Source organism: Gymnoscopelus microlampas (assembly GCF_963454915.1).
Source record: "Gymnoscopelus microlampas genome assembly, chromosome: 11".
Taxonomy (NCBI): Eukaryota; Metazoa; Chordata; class Actinopteri; order Myctophiformes; family Myctophidae; genus Gymnoscopelus; species Gymnoscopelus microlampas.
In genome coordinates this window covers 40,954,738-40,973,491 of record NC_139948.1, presented here as the reverse complement: position 1 = coordinate 40,973,491, position 18,754 = coordinate 40,954,738, and the positions used below count along the sequence as shown (strand labels likewise).

At 39.6% G+C, this 18,754-nt stretch overlaps 1 protein-coding gene across 1 annotated transcript in view; it reads left to right on the top strand.

The window, feature by feature from the left end:
* Positions 1-2,766: 2,766 nt before the first annotated feature.
* Positions 2,767-18,754, top strand: part of LOC311054759 (uncharacterized protein) — a gene marked incomplete at both ends in the record, with an annotated part of 106,890 nt that continues 90,902 nt past the window's right edge. The window contains 9 exons of the mRNA XM_084070764.1: positions 2,767-2,824; positions 11,468-11,779; positions 12,039-12,344; positions 12,530-12,817; positions 13,353-13,652; positions 15,330-15,623; positions 15,757-16,083; positions 16,214-16,348; positions 17,788-17,914. Coding sequence (XP_083926890.1) covers positions 2,767-2,824; positions 11,468-11,779; positions 12,039-12,344; positions 12,530-12,817; positions 13,353-13,652; positions 15,330-15,623; positions 15,757-16,083; positions 16,214-16,348; positions 17,788-17,914 — 2,147 coding nt within the window. The remainder of the gene's footprint in view (positions 2,825-11,467; positions 11,780-12,038; positions 12,345-12,529; positions 12,818-13,352; positions 13,653-15,329; positions 15,624-15,756; positions 16,084-16,213; positions 16,349-17,787; positions 17,915-18,754) is intronic.

Sequence of the window (18,754 nt, the reverse complement as noted above, 5' to 3'; positions counted from 1 at the left end):
TTTACCATTTGCATATGTATTCATTGATACAGTCATGTTGTTTGCAATTCAACTTAAATTAAGTCTGCATCAAGTGAGGCTTGAACTGGTTTGGTGGCAATGTCATGTTGGTGATTGAAGCCACTTTGGTCTTGTTGCATTTAAGAAGCAGCATGGTCTCTAGGGGGTAAAGTAGGGCTTTAGGCTCTTAGTCTTGTTGATGAAGAGATGAATTTTACCCATTGTAAGCATCCTAAACTCTGTCATACTGATTTTAACAGTAAATTCTTTCACATGTTAAAACATGGTATCGGGGTTGTTCAACCCCTCGGCCCGATTTTTCAGAAGAGGATTATTTATTTTGCCTTTCTTTCTTTAATACTTTACACTCACACTGGTGAGAAACACAGCTCCATTAAGAGAACACAGAAAGATGTGGAAAAGTGGTGCTATGTGCTGCCATTAAATTGCAGAGAAGGCTGCAGAGGGAACTTTCTTGCCTTACCCTAGACATCTTTGTGTGTGATGTGTCATCACCTTCATTAACAATGATTGATCACCTGGTATTGATTCTTCTCTTTAAAAAGTGAGCAAACACTGTATTATTCACACTGATGAAGGCTGGATAGCCGAAACGTCCATCATGTTTGAGGCATATGGAACAATAATAATAAAACATTTACTTTTATTTCTGATTGCAACCCTCAGCATTATGATTTATTTAACTTTCTTGCCTTATTCATGTCATTGAGAACTTCCTTTCAGGATAATACAAATTTCACTCTTTTGAATTTGAATTGGCAGACCCTAACCCCAACCACTTCTAAAATAAAACTAAACAGAACCTTTTGATAGGTGGAGCTTATTGGGGGAGGTACACAGTCTGGGAGTAAGTGATGCCTGCAGTGTGGATAATTTCAGGGCAAGAATGTCCCTTAACCAAGAAAGCTGGTTGCACCAGACCACTTGAAATTCTAGCAAGGCATATAGCCAAAGTATAAAAAAGGGTTAAAGTGGTTAAATTAACACATTTTGCTGGGGACCCGAACCACTGTGAACCTGTGACTGACCATACCTGCCAGCAAGCCCCCTCAAGCTCTGTAATACAGGTCTGCACTGTGAGACAGAGGACCTTTGTAAGGAGATATCTAGGTCTGCTCTAATCAGATTCAAAGCATTTAATTCCCAGTTAGATTACCCTGATCTGGGCATTTACCATTTAAACAAGGTGTAACACCTGATATCACCACACAACAATGACAAGAGGAGTGAGCTTTCGGGAAAACTTCACTGAATGATCCAATACAGTAAATCTTTGTATGAATCCAAATGGGTCACGGGTGTCTTTAGAAATCCACACACACAATGGTGGTGTGTATAGGGCCAGAAGTGACTGCTGTTCTATGAGTATGGAATGGCCCTTTTGTCTCTCCAGAAAATAGAGCACATATTTACATGACATGACATGGATGAATGAATCTCTCTCTGGGAGCACTGTGACCAGTTTTCCTTACATCCTGGTGAGTGCACTTTTGGCATGTACAAGGTTTGGTATCTCTTAGCAGAGAACAGTATAGCCCACATTCACCCAGAGCATCATACAGGCTCACAGCGCCATACCCTGCTGTGCTGATTGCATGCCAGGGATGGCCGGAACATATTTTGTGCTCAGTGACACGTGTAAGAGAACACAATGTGAGCTAAAATGGGACAGTACAACCAGAAACGGGCAAAGAACAAGTAATCTCAGTGAAATTACTTTAAAAAAAGAGAATACCGGTATGCTGAAAATGAAATCTTTGCCTGTGCCCATTGATAGTGATGAGCTTGGCCTCTGAATGATTTCAAAGTGCTATAGAATTTATTTCAACAAAATAAAAAGTACCTAATGTTCATGGTGTGTTATTTTTATACTGAAAAAGGGTTTCTAACCCTGACAAAAGTCATCAGTAATATTCAGTTTCAGTTGGTTCAGTTGGTGTGTTATTTTGGTGCAGATAATCCTTTTGGAATGAAACCTTTCACTTGCAAATTATGCAGTTTGATGTTTGTTGCATCCTTCTTAGGTGCACATCTATGTCGTCTCACCCGTCTGGCACTCCCTAAGCAAACACAATTTCTAATTATTTGACCCAAGTCTTATACGTTCTAACCTGGCTCCAGCCCCTGAATCGATAGCCTCGCATTCAGTGAAACGAAATGAAAATTCAGGCCGTGTCAGTGTCAGGCTAATTATGTTCAAAAATAGAAAAAGAAAAGAAGGAACTCAAAGGCAGAGCGTAGGCGTAAACTCCCTTTCAAGCGCTCCAGAGCAGGAAGTTGGTGAAAGGGCAATTTCCACCCCTCGCTTTCATTCAAAGGGCTTCTAATACCAGCAGGGCTGTCACTCAGTAAACGTAATCCTTTGTGGAATCAAAGTATTTTTGTTATGATAACAGATTAATGGATGGATTGATGGATTGATGGATTGATGGATTGATGGATTGATGGATGGATTGATGGATTGATGGATTGATGGATTGATGACTGTTATCTGTTTGTACACGAACAAATACCCCTCGCTGTCACACACACACACACACACACACACACACACACACACACACACACACACACACACACACACACACACACACACACACACACACACACACACACATATATATACAGGCTATGTAGCCTATAACCCTTAGTAGATCATAGCCTATATCCAAAGCAACTTTCCGTGGACCAAACACAGCACCACATCATATTAATCAATGTCACACATCACATGCCGGGTTTATAATGGCCCCTGCTGACGATGCATCATCAGACATTGCGTCTCATCACGTTTATGCCTCACGTTGGTTACCTGTAGCCCCCCACCCTCCACCCACCCACGAGGCAAAGATAGATGATGAGGCAGGCAGCTCCCACTCATCACTAGCTGATCAGTGCCAGAAGTGTGGACAGTGGTAGAAAAAGTGTACTCGCATTTCTTACTTAAGTAAAAGTATCAATAGTGCAATGTAGTAAAGTCCTGCAGAACCACTGTGGAATGTGTGGATGTGTAAGGTAGGCTTTTGGATGAAGGCATTCATTCTCTTACATGCCACCTTCTCACCTGTTTATGTTTATGAATATGTGATTTGATTGGATCTACTGTAAGCAAACAAAAGAAAAGAAAAAAAGAAAGAAAAAAAGCCCTGCTGTTGGAGGCTTTGAAAGTCTTTTAAAGTTCACGTGGAGGAGATGAAGTGTAACTTTTACAAGTGGGTCATCCCATGCATATTTAGCCCACCCACCTGCTAACCTACTGTCCGCGTGACTGCATGCACAGTCCCGGTAGCCCGCAGCCAGTGGTGTAAAGTAACTAAGTAGGCTACATTTACTCAAGTACTGTAGCCTACTTAAGTACAATTTTGAGGTACTTTTACTTTACTGGAGTATTTCCCATTTTCAATACTTTTACTCCTAGGCCTACTCCATTACATCTCAGAGGCAAATATTTTACTCTCTACTCCACTGCAATTATTTGAAAACTTTCGTTACTAGTTAGATTTGAATTATTATTACAAAACATAACCACTTCAGCCCTAATTAAACTTTGGCTATTTGAAAATAGCCGATAACAAGCTCACAGCGCTTTGCACAGTGTGAGCTTGTAGATCTGCTATTTTCCAAAGATTTTTTATACATTTTAGACATTTGAAAACTTGTGAAATGGGACATTCTGCATATTGAGTTGCCTACTTTTACTTTTGGTCCTTTAAGTATATTTTAATGCCAATACGTTTGCACTTTTACTCAAGTTGTCCTACATTTTTTGTAGGACTACTTGCAGTGATACTTTTACTTAAAGTAAAAAATGCGAGTACTTTTTCTTCCACTGGATATATAAAAGTAAAAGTATCAATACTGCAATGTAGAAATACCCTGTAGGCCCACAAGTAAAAGTTTGGAATTCACAATTTACTCGAGTAAATAAAGTACAAAAGTATTGCCATCAAAATGTTGTTAAAGTACCAAAAGTAGAAAGTAGGCTACTCATCATACAGAATGTCCCGTTTCACAAGTTTTAAAATGTGTAAAAAACTTTGGAAAATAGATGATCTACATTACAAGCTCACATTGTGTTGCATCAGGAGGCATTGTGAGCTTGTAGATCGGCTATTTTCAAATGGCCAAAATATATAGGGCTGAAGAGGTTAATATATGTTTTGTAATGATAATAAAAATGTAAGTAACTAGCAACTAAAGTTTTCAAATAATTGTAATGGAGTAAAAGTATAATATTTGCCTCTGAGATGTAGTGGAGTAGAAGTAAAAGTACTGACAATTGGAAATGCTCCAGTAAAGTAAAGAAATGACCTAAAAAATACTACTACAAAATAACAAGTAGAGTAGCCTACTTGAGTAATTGTACTTATAGTTACTTTCCTATATGAGGATGAACTTGAAAAGATGCCGACGTCTCAATTCTGCCAGGTAGCCTACTTTAGATTAAAATGAAAATAAAAATAGGCTACAGTCAGTAGCCTACTTATAGCCTACACTCAGCACCCCATGGATAATCCTGACATGATAAATAGGCTTATAACTACACTGTAAACCAACCACTGTCGCATAAGTGTCATCATCATGCCATGTGAACAGTGTTGCCAGATTTTGTGAGAGAAAAAAGTAGATCTATGAAAACAAGCCCAAAAGAAGCGACACATCAGCTATTTGAAAATAGCTGCATCGCGACGCCTAGTGAGCTTGTAGATCTGCTGTGTTCAAAGAAAAATCTTGAAAAATAAATGTTTTTGAAACATTTCAAACTTTGTATTGGGGTCCCTGGCACGAAATATGTTCAGATCTGTGGCCAAGTTCATGTTCATTTGGGGGTCCTTGACATGGAAAAAGTTTGAGAACTGTACTGGTTTAAACAACATTAGGAAACAAGCCCAAATAAGCAACTTGACAGAAAAACAAGCCCAAAGGCACTTATAATCAGCATACATGGCAACACTGATGTGTGTGCGTGTGTGCACGCGTGCGTGCGTGTGGTACTGGAGTCGAATCCTCACTTCACCCGCATGACGACAGAGGAGGGTCAAGTTTAGATCACATAGGCTGGAGGGATCGTGCTGTGATTGGCTAGTCTGATGTTGTCAGGCAACCGCTCGTGCGTGGAAACCCATTTGCATGCCTGTGGACCTAACTCTATGCTGTGGACAGTATTTAACCTGAAAATACTGGAAATACTCCAGTAAAGTAAAACAAAAAAAACTCAAAATTGTACTTAAGTACTGTACAGTACTTGAGTAAATGTACTTAGTTACTTACTTTACACACCACTCATTGTTTATATTTAATCTACACATTTGCCTGACAACCGTCTGGCCAATCACAGCGAGTGCGTCCGCCCGGGCTATGGGGTGAGTAGCTTCTGCAGAGGGAGGAGCTAATGTGACGGGTGTCCCGCTCGGTCACCAGGCTGCTACACGTGAGCGGGACAGTGTTGCCATGTCTGCTTATAAGCGACTTTGGGCTTGTTTTTCTATAAAGTTGTTTGTAAATATTGGTATTGTTGCAGGTTGCGTTTTTTGGGGCTAAAGTGTAGTTGCTTATTTAGGCTTGCTTCCTTATGCTGTTTAAACCAGTGTTTCTCAAACATTTTCATGTCAATAACCCCCAAATTAATATATATTTGTCTGTGGACCCCCAAAAATAGCAGATCTACAAGCTCACAAGATCGTCTATTTTCAAATAGCCAATTATGTTTAAAGGGCAAAGCGCTAGCTTCTTTTGGGCTTGTTTTCCTTGGCCTGGTTGCTTCATTCTCTCGCAAAACCTGGCAACTAATTATGTTATTCATTTTTTATTATTAACTAATTTTGCTGGGGACCCCCAAGACGGTTCTCAAACTTTTTGGTGCCATTAAGGACCCCCAATCTTTGAATATGTTGTGCCAGGGAGGGGACCCACTGAATAGATGATTTGTGTTAAAAAATGCAACATTCTTAAAAAATCTTCAAACACTTTCAAGATTTTTTGAAAATGTTCAAAAACAGCAGATGTACAAGCTGGGAGTGCAGCACGAAGTGACAAGCTGTGAGCTTGTACATCTGCTATTTTTGAATAGCCAACGCATACAATATGGATAAAGGGCTTAAAATGTATTAACACATTTAGCTGGGGACCCCCTGGAACTCCCTCAAGGACCCCTGGCTGGGGGTCCCCGGACCCCACTTTGAGAACCAATGCCCTAGACACTCAAGGACCATGGGGGTCTGCGGAGTCCGGATCCCACTTTGAGAACCCCAGTTATAGAGCAATCATATTGATTTTGGGTCTCATCTAAAGTGTGAGCACTGATATATTGACTGAAAACAGTGTCAGTAAGAATTAAGAAACCATCAGCAAATCAGTGGATAGGAATTATTTATTTAATTATGTATTTAATTAAGTATTTGTGTTGTTTGTCATTGTTAGGTTTACAATTTATTTTGTCAATGTACTGTACTGTATAGGCTACAGCCTTATAGGCACCTGACACCTTTTTGTAGGCTACATAGCCTGTAATTAAACAAGCGTAGCAGATCTACAAGCTCACAACTTGACACGTCTTTGTCACGGTCCGCTCCGCGGGCCGTGGACTCATTGCCCTTATATGGTCGTGGACACTTTAGGCCTGTTCTTTAGGCCTGTCACGGTCCGCTCCTCGGTCCCTTATAAGGTCTTGGACTTATTATGCCTTTGTTCTGTTCTTTACCTAGTTTGGTTATTCTGTTACTCTGTTGTTGTTTCCCTGCGTTTGTTGTGTACCTTATTTTGTAGTCTTGTTTCCTGCATGTTGTGCCTAGTTACCGTTACCTGTCTTGTCTCACCTCCCTGTTGATTAGTCATGTTCTCCTCCTGTGTCCTCTTAGTCCCTCAGCCTATCCCAGTGTTGATTGTCTGTTGAGTTCACCTGTGTCTTATTATTTCCCTGTCTATTTAATCCCTGTGTTTGCAATCTTGTTTGTTCATTGTATTATGTTGCGTGCTGTTACATCCTGAGTTCAGTCCCTTGCCTGTATTATCACCTTTTGAGTTATTAAACCTGTTAAACCGACCAGTTCTGCCTCTGTCTCTCCTGCACTTGGGTCCTACAATCCTGCCCTGACTCAAACCGTGACAGTCTTCAGCTAAGAGATTTGGTATAGAGGGGAAAAAAGTATTTGACTCACACCCATCTGAAAATATTTTGTGTAAATCTTGTATGGGGGTCCCTGACTCCCATACAAGATTTGTGATGTTAAAATATTTGCACAACGTATCACATCACCACATGTTTGAGTTTGTAGGTCGGCTATTTCCAAATAGCTGATGTATATAGGGTTAAAATGGTTAAACAGACCTCTGATGCTATAGGCCTATTAGCATTTTTTTCCTGGGGACTCCCTGGAACTAACCTGACTACGTCAAATGGAAGAAGCTTGCGACACACATTTTGTTTCGCAGCCTACTTCCTGAAATCAAATGCAAATGAGATTTCCGGAGGGAGGGGGGTTTACCAGGCTACCCTGGAACCCCCTCAAGGTAGATGGACCCACCAGGGGTCTAAAGCTATAACTTCCCACCAAACAGACTACTTCACACTACCCTAAACCTTATCCTAAATGCTAACTATAAAGCCTGAAATTGCATGTATCTGCAGGAACTCTGATGTGTGTTTGTATAGGCTATGATATTAAAATTCCTCATTTAATAATTGTGGAAACTGAAATCCTCCAGTCCAAACAACTAGACTAGAGTATCAGTATCAGATGAAGCCACCAGTCAAGAGATAATGGTCTTGCCTGGAACAGTTAGGCCTATTCTCAGATGTCAGCTCATGCTTTAGGCTACTGTTAGAAGGAAGTTAATGTACAGCAACTACTGTCTTTAACACTTTTAAGCGGTCATTGAGGCTTCCTCTTTCTGCAATCATTGCGCTGCATGTTGACACGTTTTTTTTCACACTTTAAAAATTTAAAAAGTATTCTCTCTGTCTACACACCACACTAACGACTATGAACTATGAAAAAATGTAGGCACATCAATGTTGTAACACTACTGGCAACTCAAAAAGCACAGTTCAGAGGAAGTCATAGACAGACTGGAGGTGATGGTGTGGTGCCTGATCCGTCCTTCATGTTTGATTCTGGTAGTGGTAGTAGGTTTTCTTTTTTTGAAATAATTACTATAATCTTTATTGGCCTACTACCTTCAAATACAAATTCACACTAAACGCTGTTAACATAAGTTGCCTACTATAATAAAAGTGTCATTTGTGCAGAGAAATACTAACCTCTGCTACGGTCTAAAACATTCAGGGACATTTACTATGTTCCTACATTCATACATTAAACTGGTTGTTTAGGTTCAACTTGGGTCACAGTCTCAGTTACATAATCAAACTCTCTGCCCCAATACTGATACTGAGACAAACAGTGCCCTCGTGCTGTGATGAAGAAGAACTGTGGTTGAAAGGACCTGGCTAGTGACTACAATGTTTATTCTAAAACATTAAACAATGTCAAGATGTCCTTATGATGTTTTCATAAAATAATGTCTTCTGTGTGTGACAAAAAGATTGTTGTCAAAATGTGCTGAGTTAGTTGTTTCCTTTGTCAGTAGTTGTCCTCTGACATTTCTATGTATCAATGTGATAATTGCCCTTGTGATAATTGCCCTTGTGTTAATATGTCTCTGAAGTCACTTAAATCACCTATATCTACCCCATTCTGATGCTCGATTTGAACTGCAACAGATTGTCTTAACCATGTGTGCATGCCTAAATGCATTGAGTTGCTGCCATGTACTGTAATTAGCTGATTAGAATGTGTGTTACCGTGCAGTTGGACAGGCGTACCTGATAAAGTGGCTGGTGAGTGTATATTCCAATAGTAATCATTGTTGTACAGTCTTTGTTCAGTAACAGGGGTTTCCCTGCCTCTCCGCCTCTTTAGTAAACACAAAATACATTTTCAAGTGGGTTGTATATTTAATCCAATCAGGATATAGAACCCCACAAACTCCACCTTTTCACATCAGGTTGCTCCTCTATAGTAAACCTGAAAATGTATTTTCTGTTTGCTATAGAGCTGGAGAGATGGGGAGACGATGATTACTATACTGCGTAGAGCTATTTAACACTTATTTTAACAAAAAAACACTTACACTACCTTTAAACACTGCACTGCTAGAAAGAAACTGACAGTAGACAATAGGCACAAGACACGACCACACAAAATACATACGCTTTTAGGGTTTGTTTGCATGTCATAGCTTGAGGATGTAAATTATTTAAGAAGGTGGACCTTCATGGAAAAAGGTTTGGGAGCCATTGTGAGAAGTAAACAATGTTCATTGTAGTGGAATTTGTATAGCTGTTTTATTTTAACCCATTTTGGATGGGAACCCCTATTTGTAACTATACCTTTCAAGACAGGAACCCCTTCTGGGGTTGTTATTGCTAAGTTAAGACCCTGCTTGATACAATCTCATTGTTGATAGTTATTGTCATTGGCCTTTCTTCTAGTTCAATTAACTGAAACAAGGCAAAGAATTCTGTAACTATCTATAGTGTTGCTTTCTTCTTATTGTCATTAAGAAGGAAGTCACACTAGAAGGAAGTCGCACAAACAGATTCTAGATGAGCACAGCACTAATTACATCTTCCTAGTTCAGTCTTCAACTCGAGACTGGCAGAGAAGACTATCAGCCTCTCCACCATGGGACTCATAATATGGAGACAAATCCTGTATTTGAACATGCGTGAGTGCCATGTTTTATTCTTTGATCAATTGATAATTATATTAAAATATAGAAAATATATTTCCCCCCTTTTCAGATCCTTAAAGTTTCTATTTGAATCTTAGTGAAGTGAGAGGGGTCAAATTCATAGAGTGTCCATTTCTCTGCATGAATATACAGCTGTGGGCCTACAGTATGTTTGGATTGACAATTGGCATGTAAATAACAAAAACGAATTATCTTACAGTGAATCCTCTGCCAACAACAATGATATACCTAAATCTATTATATGCTGCTGTATAATGATTTATTGCTGTAATTTGTTTACATATCTTTATGTAATTTGCACTGTTATCACAGCACAGGATATATACGTACTGTATGTACATAACTGTATACAGAACATATCTATTGCTGATGGTGTACCACTACATTATGTCTGCATACAGTCTGCTGTGTATTGTCCATTTATTTTACATTATCTGGGTATTATTATGCTGTCCTGTGTATTGCACTGTAGCCTATATTGAGCTGTATAGAAGAACATGGAAATATTAAGTTAGCACCGCATTGTGTTTAGCTTGGTTTGATCGCTTTGCTGCTGCTGTGGTCCTCAGATTCTTCAACCATCACATGGTTTCACCATGTGTATATGTGGTTTTCCCAAATAATACAGTTAAAGTTAAAGAATTATTTACACCCATAAGGCTCCTTCATGTATGGACTATTAATGGCCTCATCATAGAATTAGCTAAATGAATCAACTTCATTATTCAAGTCAATGTTTAATATACAATACAATCTGTCAAATATGAAGTTTCGAGATATACTGTAACATAACACAATACAATGTCATATCAGCTTTGCACTGCTTCTTGTTTGCTCTATATGTTTTATTCACATTTCATCGTCAATTGTCTCGCATTTTCTCTCAGTTTTGGAGATAGAGCTCTTGTGCTTCCTCATTAATTGAATGTCAAGATAAAGAGGACTTTGCTGGCTTCACCCTGCAAAACACAACCATAAAAAAGTTGTATCTGTAGCACGACGGTACTTATACTTAGGCCTGTCACAATTATTACTTAATAATCGTATAATCGCAATTATTTTGTCATAATTGTTTCCATGTTGAAAAATGTTCATACATAAAAAAGCAGAAATAGCTGATCTATTTCCGCAATGTTTACCTTTTTTTTTATAAAATGTATAAATGTCAGTCATTTATTTTATTTCAGTTATTTGAAATATCTTCCCTGTGCAGTTGTTTACTAAGCCTAAAAGGCAAACAGAAATGTATTTTGTATTCATATGTTCCAATGTTTAATGCCAAAAACTAAATTGTTAATCGCAATTATTAGTGTGACAATAATTGTCAACTTAAATTTGTAATCATGACACTGCAGCCCTACTTATACTGAGCTGTTATTAAGAAGATTTTCACTGTGGAAAATGTTAACATATCAAGGTTTTACTAAAATGGACACAAATGACAGAAAGCTATATAGATGTTGTATCAATGTGTCTGTAATGCCACGGGTGATACTTTGTCACGATTAGGAAAACATGAAAGTAACTCGGTGTTCTCTGCTTTTCCACCTACAGTGTCTGTTTTCCTGTACATACCTACACATACAGGTCAGCATCGTCTCTGAAATAAAAAAAATATATACATATTTTGACAAAACAAACAGTTAATGAAATGAAATGTAAAATGTGAATGTTTGTTTTTTGTTTATAGAAGCTGCCCAGATTAGATTAGTCGGGTCTTCTCTGTGCTCTGGAAGAGTGGAGATCTATTACAACAACCGCTGGGGAACAGTCTGTGATGACTTCTGGGACCTGAATGATACTGAGGTGGTTTGCAGAGAGCTGAACTGTGGGAGGGCACAGAGTGCTCATAAAGGTGCCTATTTTGGACAGGGGAATGATCCAATCTGGATGGATGATGTGGGTTGTTCAGGAAGTGAAAAGTCTCTAACTCAGTGCCCGCACAGTGGATTTGGTGTACAGAATTGTGGTCATGGTGAGGATGCTGGTGTCGTCTGCTCAGGTAAGAATGGATGTCATGTGACTCACCCAGTGTGAGTAAGCGGTGCCTACTCTGATGAGTGTGTGCTGTCATTCAGGCGGTACAAATCTGTGTGTGTGTGTGTGTGTGCATGTCTTGAAGTGGCGCATGTGTTGCATCTTTGCCGTGCTCAAACGGACGGACGGACCCACACACACGGTCAAATGTAGAGCGGCTGGCACCGCTAAAAAGAAAAATCTTGAAGGTACAACACCATTTCATTTTATTTCTTTCTGTCCAGGTCCAGTGGTGAGGCTAGTAGGTGGTGGACGGTGCTCTGGCACGATGGAGGTCTATCATAGTGGTCAGTGGGGGACGGTGTGCGACGACGGCTGGGACAGCAATGATGCCGCTGTGGTTTGTAGAGAGCTGGGTTGTGGGAGCGTTACAACCACTCTCACACCAGATTATGCAAAAGGCATCGATAAGATCTGGATGGATCATGTTGCTTGTTCTGGTACTGAATGCTCGGTGACTCAGTGCTCACATCGAGGATTTGGGAAACATTCCTGTAGCCATTCAGAAGATGTTGGTGTTGTTTGTTCAGGTAAACTGATTAATCTTGATGAGATAGAATTACTGTTGATAGAACCTGGATGAATATGATTCCAGTTCACTGAATGAGTGGAGTTCAATATTCTCAAAAGCATTAACACTTAATTCATAATTGCAGTTCCTCCAAATAGTGATCGGGAACAGCAGTTGTTCAATGTGAGATGTTTTCTTCTGCAGGACAAACATCTACTGGATCATCTTATAAACCATCGCCTAGATTGTCTGCATCCAATTCAGCTCTTTCACCAGGAGAGCAGTTGATCCTCACTTGCTCAGTTTCACCCCAGCTCTGTCCACCTCTTCTTGTTAACTTTTACAAGGATGGATCTTCCATTCAACGTCAGACCAATGGTGAGACGTTCACACTGTCCAGTGTAGACTCTTCTCACCAGGGACGTTATACTTGTCAATACTCAACTCACAGCACCACAAGCTCCTACAGCAACCCAGTAAACATCATTGTTGGTGAGTCAAGACATTTTATGGGACCTTTTGGAGCCAGAGATCATGGTAGAAACTCTACAAACAAACCTAACCCAGGATTAATGGAACTATATGTTATTATAATTACTGTATTATATGTTTCGCTTTTGGCAGAGATTAGAGGGACATTGATGCCATGTTTTTAACCACTTGAACCCCAGCATGCCTATTCTGGTGGGAACATTCGCCGAAAATAGCCGATCTACCAGCCCACAACATGTCGTGCTGCGATGCGTTGTGAGCTTACAGATCGGCTATTTTTGGCGAAGAGATGTAGATGGAAAAAGGTGGTCCAAGTACAGTTGTAACTCAGGTCTGTTTTTTACTAAGAATTAGATAGAGGGTTTCAGTGCTTAAATCATCTGTCAAACTAGCACTTGTTTCCAAGGGACATAACATCCAGAAAGTAGGCTTGATTGGCTGCTTTTATAAAAGCACAAACTACAAATATACATGATTGTCAAAAACTATTATTAAAACAGCGTATTCTTTTACATTCATATGCTACTATTTTCAGTGACTCTCCCAAAGCCCAGCATCTCAGTGAATCCTGTCAGTGAGGTTACCTGGGGTAACACAGTTGACATCACCTGTTCCATCACGACTCAGCATGTGGGAGGAACATTCACTTTGCAAAAGACCTCCGATTCATTTAGAAAGATCCAAACCACCAGTGGCAGTGACACGTCATATACCTTCAAAATCCCTAATGTGGACTTTGTTCATGAGGGGTCGTACCAATGTCAGTACGAAACAACAGTCTCAAGCAGACCCTTCAAATCTCCTCAAAGTGACTATTTTAGATTCTCTGTTACAGGTGAGGAAATAAATATTGTATTAATTTCATTATATTAAAATGTAGTGAAATAATTCTAAAAGTACAGCTGCTGCGCAGCAATGGTCAGGGTCAGGTTATTTGAGGACTGGTCGGACATGTGCAGAGTTTTGTTGATGCTACTCATACACCGAGTTGGCGGTGCCTGTTACATGAACATGTCCCGACATTTTGGGGAAAGTTTCAAAGTGATAGCACGTTTTAAAATGTAGATGGTTACTTTAGTGCCACCCTTAGGAGTATCGGCCCACAATGCCAGTTGAGGAAGTTTGTCATAGGAATGGACCTGTGTGCAAAGCTTTGTTTATTTTCATGCATGGGAAGGCAGGATTCCTTATTGGAAGAGATAAGAACAAGAATGACAGGAGTGCACAGCTGCTCGGCCCCTTATAATATACAAGGCTACTAATTAAAATGTTTTTATTCTCTTCCCCATTCATATCCTACTATTTTAGTGAGTCTCCCAAAGCCCAGCATCTCAGTGAATCCTGTCAGTAAGGTTACCTGGGGTAACACAGTTGACATCACCTGTTCCATTTCAACTCAACATTTGGGAGGAACCTTCACTTTGCAGCAGACCTCTGGTTCATTTAGAAAGATCCAAAGAGTAGCAGCTCCTATACTTCCCTAATATATTCCCCTATATATTCCCTAATGTGGACTTTGTCCATGAAGGGTGGTACAAATATCAGTATGCTATAACAATTTCAAGCAGACCCTTCAAATCTCCTCAAAGTGACCCTGTTATGTTCTGTTACAGGTGAGGAAATAACTATTGCATTATTTTACTTAGCAATGTAGTGACATCATTCTGAAAGTACAGCTGCTGTGCAGCAATGGTCAGGCCGGTCTGGACCTATGTGCAGAGTTTTGTTGACACTCATAATGAGTTGGTATTGCCTGATAACGAACACAGAACCTTGTGATTCAAAGTGGAGTGCTCTACCGACCAAGCTACCCAGGCACACACCATGTTAGTTACTGTTCAGTACATGGATTTAGTGAGAAATATAACCAAGCAAAAGTCTGTCATTCAAGGGAACCTTTTGCAGAATTGTACTAAGCAGAAGTGGTTCTGCTTATAGTTTCTTGCTTTACTCAAGCCTGTTATACCACAGCATGAAACTCATCCTCCGTTGACATGATCAATTGCTCTACTAAGTAGCTATCTGGTAAATATTATCAATTAAAATGTTACACCTACTATTTAGTTAAATTCAGATCACCTTAAAGGAGCAGTTCACCCCAAAAAAAGTACTTATTTTCTATCAATTACACACCCCATGAAGCCTTGCATTCATGGAGATTATTTCGTTTTTGTCGCCTTCCTAAGCCAATAATTTAATGACTGTTGGGTAGGAGACTTGCAGAGTCTTCTACCGGAGACATTAGCATCTTTCCGCCATAAAATGTAGATGGTTACTGTAGCGCCACCATTAGGAGAATCGGCCCACAATGCCATTTGAGGAAGTTTGTCATAGGAATTAACCTGTGTGCAAAGTTTTGTTTATTTTCATGCAGGTTTCCTTATTGGAAGAGAAAAGAACAAGAATGACCGGCAGCATAGCTGCTTGGGCCCTGATAATATATGCTAATATATAATAATAATTAAAATGTTTTTTTCTTCTTTTCTTCCCAATTCATATCCTACTATTTCAGTGATTCTCCCAAAGCCCCGCATCTCAGTGAATCCTGTCAGTGAGGTTACCTGGGGTAACACAGTTGACATCACCTGTTCCGTCTCAACTCAGCATTTGGGAGGAACCTTCACTTTGCAGCAGATCTCCGGTTCATTTAGAAAGAAACAAACCACCAGTCGCTCGTCATATACCTTCAACATTCCTAATGTGGACTTTGTCCATGAAGGGTCGTACCAATGTCAATATGAAACAACTGTTTCAAGAAGACCCTTCAAATCTCCTCCAAGTTACTCTGTTAGGTTCTATGTTACAGGTGAGGCAGAAAACGATAGCATTATATTATGTTAACTGCTTAAAATGTCTAAGAATTCACACCCTGGACTCAATGGTATACACCAACGTAATGTTCCATTATAAAATTATGAATTATGTTTCTGTGTGACCAGTGAGGCTGCCGCAGGCCAACATTTCTCTGACAACTCCATACGCAGTGCTGGTCTGGGGTCCTGGGCATTCAGAGGTCACCAGGGGTTACAGCTTCTCCATCACCTGCTCCATTCTCCCCCAGTATCCTGGAGGCTTCTTCTCCCTCATCTTCTCTGGCTCCAACAGCAATATCAAGCAGCAGTCAGCAGTCAACCACTCTGCCTCTTTCCAGTTCCCTGCAGCAGAGTATGAAGACCAGGGCAACTACAGCTGTGTCTATGACGTCACCGTCTCCACACGCAATTTCACTTCTAAATGCTCAGAGCTGCTCAGCGTCTCAGTCAACCGTGAGAAGATTTATATAAAGGATCAGCAAATACACACACTATCACAAACTAGATCTCAGTTACTTGTATCTTTCAAAATGTTATATAACTACATTTTTTAATAAATACAACTTTTTTTTCTTTCTTCCAGCCTCTCCAATCCCTCTGCTAGTGGGCGGAACTGTAGGAGGTGTGGTCCTGCTCTTACTTCTGCTGCTGATCGGTCTCTGTCTGATGTGGAGGCGGAGACACAGAAAGCCTGTGGTCAAGACTGATCCCACAGGCTGTGAGTAATTATCTCGGCCAGGCCGAAAGGCCGGGAAGCTGGCATTATGTTTTCGACCCTATCCGTGTGTGTATGTCTGTCTGTGAGCAACTAATCTCGGACACAGCTTGACCAGTTGCAGCTTTGCATGCACACACCCTGAGTAGGCCAAAGAAAGCACACACATTTTTTCATGAATGCTTTATGCTGTGTTCTTAGATCAAGACGCAACTGCCCATAAAGGCCACACCCATTTTGCGGTTTCTACAAAACCCACTTTTTGCTACTCCTACACCACTGAGGAAGATTCTAATTCTTAAAGGAGATGTACACCATGTTCAAAGTGGTTGGATAATGGCAGCAAAGTGGATGACAAAATGATTTTACATTTAGAGACAATGCATGATAAACTGACTGATAAACTTTGCATCCAAATCCCATTTTAATGAAGTTGAGTTCATAAATATGATGATGTTGTGTATTTAGTTTTATTTTATTTTATTTTGAGCGTGATTTCCTCTACTATGACATCATAATAGAGCATGTCAGTTATTCCTGGACTACAATGGCACATGTTTTGTGTAGTTCCAGTCAGATCGGCCCCTCCAACTGATGTCTCATATAGATAGCACATTCTGTGGTTTCCTGTTCATATTGCAACTCGTGTTTGGGTTGTGAACAACAAGAAAGTTGACAGTGATACAAGAAGTGGTAACGGACATACACTTCATTGTGGGTGTGGTTGTGCTGATGTAGCTATTTTCTTCTCTGTCTTGAGAGCCTCATAATCATAAAAAATCCCCTAATGTGTTAAACATCTGCAAAATATGAAGGTATCAACATCTCTCATTCAATCTGATGCATCAACTCTAACTAATGCTATGCTCAGTATATTCTTTTGACCTCACATCGTGTAACAAAATAACAACATTTCTGCATCCCCCGTTTTAAGAAAAACCTTTTGTGCTCGGGTAGCAGAATCAGTAGAGCGTTAGCCTTTGAATCTTAAGGTTCTGGGTTAGCTCCAGGGTTCAAGTGTGGTGCTCTACCTCAGCAATTCATCTTCCAAGGGTCTAGCTACTTACTTTTAAAAGTATTATTTTTCCTCGAGTAATTCTATTTTACTTAAGGAAACTTTCCTCAAAGTGAGAGTGCTTTTACCTGCTTACAATATATAGAGTGTAATTAGATTAGCTTTTCTTTCTGTTTTATTTCAACTTCCTCTTATTTTTACATATTTTTTTTGTCCTTTTATAAATGTTTATTTTGTGTATTAATGCTTTGTTTATTAATATCTTGAAGTTTTGTGTAAATCTGTTTGAATTGATTTATCGTTGAAATGCGCTATATAGATACACTTGCTTTACTATGTACCAGTATTGGAATTCAATGAGATCAAGCTGATATAACATATGACACCAACACTGATATACATTATGTATGTATGTATTTCTTCCAAGGTGTGATGAACACCTACAACACTGTGGTCAGAGCCAATGATGAAGGTGATGAAGGAACCTATGGCAATGCAGGGGCCATCATCTGTCACCAAAGCGACGATGATGACAGCGATGATTATGAGAACGGGTCAGTTAACTGAGGGTTTGAAATGAACCTCACTTGAAGAATGTCTCAAGTGAATTAACCTGAGTGAAAAGAGATAACAATGCAATACTATACTGATCATAATAGCCTAATAGTAGTAATAATCATCATAATCATCATCAGCAGCAACAACAACATTACATTACATTACATTACATTACAGTCATTTAGCAGACGCTTTTATCCAAAGCGACTTACAATAAGTGCATTCAACATAGGTAGGGAACGAAACTACTAATCACCAGAAGTCTTAAGTGCATTTCCTGTAAAAACAAGCAACCAAGAGTATAGCTAGCGCTAAGGTAAAAGTGCAATATATCAGCTACCTACTTTCTTAAACACATGAGATAAAATAGCCAAATCAAATGAGCACAAGCTAATACAAAAGTGTATCGACTAAGCAAGATCCAGTACAGCAATACAACAATAGTTCCTACAACTAGTTAACAACAACAACAGCAGCAGCAGCACACATGAGGTGTCATCTTTTCTTTTAAGTTCTTTTAAGTTTAAGTTGGTTTTAATGGAGGCTAAATGTGTTCCCATCTCATGTGCCATTCATTAACTTATACACATTACACTGAAATGATGTAAATGCGTAAATAAGTAAACTTGATTGATATAGCACTTCTCACAGAGAGGACTAACACAGTGCTTTACAGATTAGGATTTAGACCTGAGGCCAATTCTAAAAACACCTTCTAAATCCTGAACTAAGTTTTCTGAAAAATAACTACACACAGAGGTGTTCCCGGCTTGAAAGGTATATATAACAACACATAGGTGTAACAAGGCAAACACGTTACACACATATTAAGATTA